At 44.4% G+C, this 9575-nt stretch overlaps 1 protein-coding gene across 1 annotated transcript; it reads right to left on the bottom strand.

Moving 5' to 3' along the window:
• Positions 1–2087: 2087 nt before the first annotated feature.
• Positions 2088–3343, bottom strand: LOC126995099 (uncharacterized). Its single transcript, XM_050854384.1, has one exon. It carries the CDS (start codon positions 3341–3343, stop codon positions 2255–2257), a length of 1089 nt encoding a protein of 362 aa, XP_050710341.1. The 3' UTR covers positions 2088–2254.
• Between the last annotated feature and the right edge of the window lie 6232 nt (positions 3344–9575).

The raw sequence follows: 9575 nt of genomic DNA, 5'->3' as shown, positions 1-9575 counted from the left end.
GGTCATTGTTTTCTTTTCTAAGTGTTCGCTGTGGTATATGCTGTCTTTGCCCCTCTACTATTACTCTAACTAACATATTGTAAGACATTTCTACCTGGTTCTCCTGGCTCTCCAATCCGCAGTTCTGGCCTTCATGAATCCCTAAATTATCCCAGTTTACCCCTTCAAGATGTCTTCGAAGCCCCTCGTAATTTGCCCTTCTAAAATCTGGCACTAACACTGGGTTTGGTTCGCGGGTTACCGCCCAGTCTAAGATAAAACGAACCGTTCTGTGGTCACTATTTCCTAACTCTCCGCCCACCTCCAACTCACGTAGCAAGTTCCCATTATTGGTTAGAACTAAGTCTAATATGTTATCTCCTCTGGTAGGCTCAGTAACTACCTGCTTAAGGAAATTATCTTGTATAACTTCAAGAAAATCCTCGGCTTCCAGGTCACCCACTAGGTCTTCCCAGTCTATATTCCTATAATTAAAGTCCCCCATTACGCAGACATTTCTACTCATACTCGCCCTGCCAATCTCCTGTACTAATACACTCGTGTCCTGCCTGTTAAGGTTGGGTGGCGTGTACAGAACTCCTAGAGTTAGTTTTTCTTTCCCTTTGTAAACGTCCACCCAAACTGATTCTGAATCCATGTTAGTTTTGACTGAATTGTTAACTAAACAATATTTTTTTTTTTATTTTTTTTCAGAGAGACAGTTCAGGCACACAAAAAAAAAAAATAAAAAAAAAAAAAAAAGCCACTACTCTAAAAAAGAAAAAAGCCGAAAGAGAGGTCAGAAAGAGGGGAGGAGGGGTGGGAGAGATACTCCTCTTGAAAGAGTTTAAGTGAGTCTTAAACATATAGCGCAACTCCACCTCCCTTTCTGCCCCTTCTGTCTTTGTGAAACATCTGATAACCCGTTATTTCAAATTCTGATCTAAAATTTCTATTGGCAGTGTCTATCCATGTCTCAGTGATCGCTATTATGTCAAAATTTTCTGAACAAGCTTCACCGCTTAGTAAGTCTATCTTGCGTCTGAGGCTCCTGCTGTTAGTATAGAAGATTCTTAGCCCATCCTCTGTTACTCCCCTATAATTACTTCTAAGCTGCCTGGTTATATTATGAGCTAGATGTCCTCTCCCATTACTCCTCCCATTGCTCCCATTACTCCTCCCCCCCTCGCCTATACAAAAAAATCCCTCAGGGTGCCAAGTGCTCGCTCAAGGGAGTCTGAGAGAGCCTCGACACCCTTGAAAGTCAAGTGTATGATCAAACAACAGATAAACATGGAACATCTTCACATACGCAGAAAAGCACACAGACTTACACTTATGTACAAGATCACAAACACTCACATTGACATTGACCCACACACATACCTATACAACGCAAACAGTCAACGTACTCAACACACACACATCCACAAATACCAAACATATCACACTAACACTGACGCATACAAGCACTCATACTTTCCACACACCATCCGTGACTGGAACAGCCTCCCTCAACAGATTTTAGACTGCGGTACAGTAGACTCATTCAGTAAACAAATACATACTCACTTGTCACCACAACACACCAACACTAATAATTATAAAGTATACGAGACTTACCTCCGGTTAGTTGAAGTATGCTTGGAATTTTATGAGTCAAATCACCTCTGCCGTAGTGGAGATTTCACATGAGATATAGCTGCCGCTCACCAGCTGTCAGACTTTGTAGTAACGAACACCCACATGACACTAACTAACAAAAACTGATCATAAGTACATCAATTAAAAACAAAAGGGTGGGAAGTGGAGGGCATGTGAAATCTCCACTACGGCAGAGGTGATTTGACTCATAAAATTCCAAGCATACTTCAACTAACCCGAGATAAGTCTCGTATACTTTTTAATTTTACCTCGTCAAATAACCCTCTGCCACGTGGAGCATTCCACATGAGGCTTTAAAGCCATGTGGGTGTCATGCCTATACCAAATGACCCCACCTAAGGACTGTAGGAAGGGATCATAAAATTATGATGTCACAACTGTAATCTTCATTGAACATATAGGTGGATAGATCACATGATACATAATTGCCCTAACAGCATAACCTTTCCCCAACGTTGCATATAATGCATAATAACCAAACCCAAAATATAATTCACATATGCATAACCTTGCATAATGGCAGTGAGTCCCTGTCCATATCCACACTGTGTCCTAACCATATGGCATCCCAAAGTAAGTACAGAACAGTACCAAAAAAGTGTTACAGGAGCTACACGAGCACGGCCTCCTGAAACGGGTCCACTTCTGGCACAATGTGCTTGTCATAAAATTTTGCAAATGTACTTTCCTGTGTCCATCCTGCTTTAGACATAATAGAAGCAATAGGTACTGACATAGCCTTGGCCTTTGATACTGCCGCTGACCTAACACTTCCCGCTGTAAACTTGGTTGTGTCTACTCCCGACCTTTGAAGCATTGCCTTAACCCACCGGGCAATGGTGTCCTTAGTGACAGACTTGTGTGGCCTAACGTAGCTGAGGAGTAATCCATCATCATCTTGGGAAAGCCCCCGTCTGAGCTCCTCCGTTCTTGCTAGGTAATGCTGTAATGTAACACATACACATAAACTAGTGTCCCTGGAATAGGCTTGAAACTTAACTGAACGGACATTAAACGTGGGCCTGCACTGCTTAACGTTACCCCTTAACTGAACTGAAATAGAATCTTGTTCTATGCGAATGCCATTTTTAACCAAAAGATGTAAAGTTTGAACTCTTGCAGCTTGGGTCAGTGCCATTAACATAACAAGTTTAAATGTCAAATCCCTAAGGGTTAGTGTATGCAACGGGTACATAGATTTCAATTCCCTCAGAACTGGTTGAACGTCCCATGTTTCCGTGTATCTAGGTAAGGGTGGTCGCAAATTAAATACTCCTTTCATGAACCTGAGGACCAAGGGGTGATTACCCGCTCTGCAGCCATTCACCACAATGCCTAATGACGAGAGAGCACTTCTTGCCGTGTTGATGGTTTCATAACCCACATTCCTGTTAAAAGTTTCAGACAAAAAATTTATAATGTTTGAGACAGTGGGATTAGAGGGACTAACGTTCCATTTATCACAAAATTGTGTCCATCTCTTAAGGTGCGGTCGGTATTGTTTCTCGGTACCTGGTTTCCAAGAGGCCAAGATGATGTCTGTACCCGCCTCAGAAATTCCTCGTTCTCGCAAGTGCTCCCTGAAAGTAAGCACGCCATCAGTTGTGTGTGGCGCATGATCGGGTGCTCCTCCCCCGCTTTCTTCTGCGTAATGAGGCGAGGGTAATCGATGAGCATCCCGAGCAATGTGCCCATCCATGGTTGTGATAGCCACAGGGGAACAACCATCCACACTCTCGCTCCTTCTGCTTTCAACTTCTGCAGGCACCTAGCAATTAATGAAAATGGTGGAAATATGTAAGAGAGCTTGAAACTTGCCCAACTTAAGGAGAACGCATCCAAATGTGTTGCCCCCGGGTCTGGTTTCCAGGAGCAATAAGAAGGTACTTGCTTATTAAGCCTAGAAGCAAACAAGTCAATAACTGGTGTACCAAACACTTTACACAACTGTTGGAAAATACGTTCATCAAGTTTCCATTCATGCCTGTCGTTAACCAAGCGTGACGCCATGTCTGCCAGAGTGTTAACCTTACCTGGTATATGTGAACACGTGATCCAAGCATTTGAATTTAGGCACCATTCCCAGATTTTGGTAGCAATCTCATTGCAAATGATAGACTTTGTACCACCCATTTCATTCACATACGTCATTGCAGTGGTGTTATCACAGTAAACTTTAATGTGTTTTCCTGTAAGTACTGGTGTAAATCCTTGCAACACCAATAAAATAGCTTTAAGCTCCAAAGCATTAATGTGCAATAACTTTTCTGCTATAGACCAACTACCAGAAATAGACTGACGATTCACGTGGCCCCCCCAACCTGTGGTGGAAGCATCGGTGTAGATGTCAATGTCAGTGCCAGGACGAAAAATTTTCCTATCTTGTGTCGAGATGTTGTCGATCCACCATTGAAGGTCTGTTTTCATTCCTTCTGTAATTTTCATATAACTATTAAAGTTACCTTGTTCACACTGCAAAGCTGCAATTTTTTCTGCTTCTAATTGTCTATAATGCAGCTTGCCCAGCTCCACCGCTGGAAAGGCAGCTACCAAAAGACCTGTAACCCTAGCTACTTCTCTAATCTTATCTCTACTTTTGTTCCTAAGTTTCTCACATGCTTGAATGACTTTCAGAATCCTGCGTTCAGGTAAAGAAATGGTCATAGTATTAGTGTCAATAATGTTCCCCAAGTATTCACTGGACTGAGTGGGCGTCAACACCGACTTTTCTACAAAAACCAAGTCTCTGTAGTAATTCAATAGTATCAGTGACACAAGCAAGACATCCTGTCTTAGACTTGTTACAAATCAGAGTATCATCAATGAAACTGGTAATAAAGTAGCCCTTTCCTCTCAGTGCAGCAAAGACCGGTTTCATCAATTTGGTGAAAATTCTAGGACCTTCGGAAATACCATTGGGTAGACAAGTAAACTGGTAAATGTTGTCCTCCCACTTAAAACACAAAAAATTTTGTTGTTCTTCTGCAACCTGCACAGTATAATAAGCATGTCTGAGGTCTACTGAAGCTAGGTAGTCCCTTTCATTGACCAGTCTAATGGCTTGCTCAAAGTTCTCCATTTTAAAGTGCTTATATGGTATGTGTTTGTTAAGCTCTTTCAAACTGAGCACCATCCTATACCCACCATCTTTTTTCGGTCTCAAGAAAATGGGGGAAAGAATTTGCTCCTTCCTTCTCCGTGTATGAACAATAACATTGAGCTCCAAAAGTTTCCTGATCTCATCATTAATAATTGCCTGTTCTTTTAAATTAAACTTATACGTTAACTCACGTAAAAATAGATGCCCAATGTCATCAACATTAATGTTCAGGTGACAGTGCTGCACCATGTCCAAAATTACAGGGTCATTGGTAATTTTCTGCCACTCATGCAAAAAGTAGTGCAGCCTGCCTGCTACAAAATTTGTACTAACCTCACTTATTGTCGGGGCCTTTGGTGACCCCGACCTTTGGCGTTTTTTGTCTCTGCGTCCTCTGGCCCCCACGGAAACCCCACCTCTGCGGGGCGTAGGGCTGGAACCGCGCTGCATGGCTCCGAAACGTGGTTTTACCCCAGAAGCTTCTGGGCCTGCCACTGGCGGATTTCCACGGGAAAGGAGTCTTCTTGGTAGTGATCTTGTTTTTCAGTTTTTCAGTTTCCTCGATCTGCTTGGCTGATTGAGACACATCATCACCAAACAAAAACCGGGTCATAGGTACTTTGTCCGAACACAAATGGGCATATTTCTGGTTAATCTCACGCTTCATAACGAAGCGCCTCGCCAGGTTGGTCCTATGGTTAGCATGACCCAGCAGCGCCAAGGCACCATTAATCTTGCCTACTTCCTGCGCAACCACTGGGTTCCCAACATCCTGTGCCACCCATAGCAGCCACCTGCGGGTCAATATCCTCTGAGACACTGTCAAGGGACCCGAAAGCCTTGGCAGCCTGCAGCAAAACACTGCTGTCCGGAGAAAACTAGTTAACCTCCCCGTCCTCACTACTGGAGTCCACAAAGCTCGAAAAAGCAGCGGGCGAAACTGGTGGCTGTTGTCCTGAAGTGCTCGCCTGGAAATTCACTCGTTGAAGTTGTGGAGAAGGAGCCCTGTTAGCAGTCAGTTTTGCAACATCACCTTTCAAGCGTGCCAATTCGTCCAACACCACTTGCCAGGAAGGCACAGGCAAACCGTCCCGTGTAGGGGATGCCTGGGGCCGAGCATGTTCCATGCGCCGACGTGATTTGTTTACACTGTGGCGGCAACCTTGATCCGCCTGCCGCCTCGCCGGGGATTCACTGGAGCTACCACTACTAGCACGGGAAACTGCCCCTTTTTTTTTTTTTTTTTTACATTGCGGCCTATTGCGCCGGTAGGCTTCTTCCCGGTGGATCCTGATGGTCTGTCCAAGGCTTCTTTCCGGTGGGTCCTGATGGTCGGCCCAGCCCGTTCTGGCGCAGGCGAGTGTTTATAGTGGCGCCATCTTCCATTGGCTCATGCTGCCCTCCCGGAGCTCATCTTTGATCCTAGAATCTAGAGTCCGGGTTGATAGGTGGTCTTCTGGACAGCATGTGGGTAGTTTTAAGCCACTCGGCGGCGGCTGAAAAATCCCAGCTTGGTGGCACCGGGCGGGGATAGAACTCGCGTGCGTCCTCCTGAACACGGGGCCGTTACTCTGACCACTCAGCCACCGCCTCCCCAACTCCATCCTTAGAGATCTGGTGGTAATCCTTCTCCTATTCCTATAGCAGGGAACCTCAGGTGGAAGGGCAGCGCGGGTTGCTCCGAACCAGACATGGCTGCCGACCTGCACCAAAACAAGCCGAAAGCCTGTATAAGCCCACAAATTGTAGCAATTTGGCAAATTGGCAGGCCCATCCCATACCAATGCCCTATGGCAGGCCCAACCCATACCATAGATCCAACCTGAGTATAAGGCAATGTACCTGCGGGAGAATTGCCGAATCCGGTGAATCACACGCTGAACACGGTGAAGAAACGTCCGAACAGCACGAGAACGTACCAGCAACTGACAGCTGGTGAGCGGCAGCGATATCTCATGTGGAATGCTCCACGTGGCAGAGGGTGATTTGACGAGGTAAAATTACACTTGATTCACTTCCTTCCCCTGCACTCTCGGCTCCCCCGTCCCCCCGACAGCCAACACAAATATGCGTGTTATGTACCTATACAAGTGCCCTGCGCATTATTCGTACAGATCCATATCCAAATAAAGAAAAAAGTATAACATATGGAGAAGTAAATCTGGCAATAAAAAGATAAAAAAATGGAAAGGTAGCAGGAATTGGTGGAATCACAGCAGAAATGTTGAAGTGTGGAGGGTATGTAGTTTTTAAATTGATGGTCAAGATATGTTAAGTGGTATGGGAGGGGGGGGGGCAGCAGACTGGTCAAAAGCCATCACTGTCCCAGTTTACAAGGGGAAGGGCAGGAGAGGGGAGTGTGGGAGCTATAGAGGTATTAGTCTCCTGAGTATACCTGGGAAGGTATATGGAAAAATCATAATAGAGAGGGTGCACAGACTTACAGAAGAGAAAATCAGTGAAGAACAAGGAGGCTTCACGTATGGATCAGATATTTTCCTTCAGGATGGTAGTAGAGAGAATAATAGCAAAAGGAAAGAAACTATACGCTGCCTCCATGGACTTAGAAAAAACTTATGACAGAGTCGATTGGGTTGCCTTGTGGGATGTTTTAAAGATATATGGTGTGGGAGGAAAACTGCTTAGTGCAATAAAGTCTTTCTATGAGGATGCATCTGCATGTGTCAAAATTAGTGGAGAAACAAGTGAACATTTTGAGATAAAAGTGGGATTAAGGTAGCGGTGTGTCATGTCACCATGGTTGTTCAATATATATATATATATATATATATATATATATATATATATATATATATATATATATATATATATATATATATATATATATATATATATAAAAAAAATTTTACAACAAAGGAGGCAGCTCAAGGGCACACACAAAAAAAGAAAACAATAATAAAAAAAAACCCGCTACTCGCTGCTCCTAAAAAAGAAACAAAAGAGGTGGCCGAAAGCAAGATCAAACACGGGAGGAGAGGTGTCCTCATACCCTCCTCTTGAAAGAGTTCAAGTCGTAGGCAGGAGGAAATACAGATGAAGGAAGATTGTTCCAGAGTTTACCAGCGTGAGGGATGAAAGAGTGAAGATGCTGGTTAACTCTTGCATAAGGGATTTGGACAGTATAGGGATGAGCATGAGTAGAAAGTCGAGTGCAGCGGGGCCGCGGGAGGGGAGGGGGGCATGCAGTTAGCTAGTTCAGAAGAGCAGTCAGCGTGGAAATATCGAAATATCCTCATAGCCTTAGCCTCCACTCTGTCCAGAAGAGCTGTGTGAGTGGAGCCCCCCCACCACATGAGATGCATACTCCATACGAGGGCGGACAAGGCCCCTGTATATGGACAGCAACTGTGCAGGAGAGAAGAACTGGCGGAGACGGTACAGAACGCCCAGCCTCTAGGAAGCTGATTTAGTAAGAGATGAGATATGAAGTTTCCAGTTGAGATTTTGAGTTAAGGATAGACCGAGGATGTTTAGTGTTGAGGAAGGTGATAGCTGGGTGTTGTCAAAGAATAGGGGATAGTTGTTTGGAAGATTGTGTCGAGTGGATAGGTGGAGAAACTGTGTTTTTGAGGCGTTGAAGGACACCAGGTTCTTCTTGCCCCAATCGGAAATAATAGTAAGGTCTGAGGCTTAGCGTTCTGCAGCCTCCAGCCTTGAGTCGTTAAGTTCCTGTAGGGTGGGTCTTCTATTAAAAGAAGTTGAGTAATGCTGAGTGGAGTCATCGGCGTAGGAATGGATAGGACAGTTCGTTTTGGAAAGATCATCAATGAACAACAGAAAAAGAGTGGGAGATAGGACAGAACCCTGTGGGACACCACTGTTAATAGATTTAGGGGAAGAACAGTGACCGTCTACCACGGCAGAAATAGAACGGTCAGAAAGGAAACTGGAGATAAAGGTACAGAGAGAAGGATAGAAACCGTAGGAGGGTAGTTTGGAAAGCAAAGATTTGTGCCAGACCCTATCAAAAGCTTTTAATATGTCCAGCGCAATAGCAAAAGTTTCACCGAAACGGCTAAGAGAGGATGACCAAGAGTCAGTTAAGAAGGCTAGGAGATCACCAGTAGAACGCCCCTTGCGGAACCCATACTGGCGATCTGATAGAAGGTCAGAAGTGGAAAGGTGCTTTTGAACCTTCCGGTTAAGGATTGATTCAAAAGCTTTAGATAGACAAGAAAGTAAAGCAATAGGACGGTAGTTTGAGGGATTGGAGCGGTCACCCTTAGGCACAGGCTGTATGAAGGCATACTTCCAGCAAGAAGGAAAGGTAGATGTTGACAGGCAGAGGCGAAAGAGTTTGACCAGGCAGGGTGACAGCACGGAGGCACAGTTTTTAAGGACAATAGGAGGCACTCCATCAGGTCCATTAGCCTTCTGAGGATTGAGGACAGAGAGGGCATAGAAAACATAATTTTGAAGAATCTTTATAACAGGCATAAAGGAGTCAGAGGGGGGATAGTAGGAGGAATATGCCCAGAATCGTCCAGAGTGGAGTTTTTAGAAAAGGTTTGAGAGAAGAGTTCAGCCTTAGAGATAGATGAGACAGCAGTGTTGCTGTTAGGACTGAGGAGTGGAGGGAAAGATGAAGAAGTGAAGTTGGAGATGTTTTTGGCTAGATGCCAGAAGTCACGGGAAGAGTTAGAGAAAGCAAGGTTTTGGCATTTTCTATTAATGAAAGAATTTTTGGTTAGTCGGAGAATAGATTTGGCACGATTTCGGGCAGAAATGTAAAGTTCATAATTAGCATTAGTTTGAAGGCTCTAGTACCTTTTGTGAGCTACCTCTCTATCATTGACAGCACGAGAACAAG

The sequence above is a fragment of the Eriocheir sinensis genome, unplaced genomic scaffold, assembly GCF_024679095.1.
Source record: "Eriocheir sinensis breed Jianghai 21 unplaced genomic scaffold, ASM2467909v1 Scaffold982, whole genome shotgun sequence".
Classification (NCBI taxonomy): Eukaryota; Metazoa; Arthropoda; class Malacostraca; order Decapoda; family Varunidae; genus Eriocheir; species Eriocheir sinensis.
The sequence above is the reverse complement of the archived record's forward strand: the minus strand, read 5'-3'. Positions and strand labels throughout refer to the sequence as shown.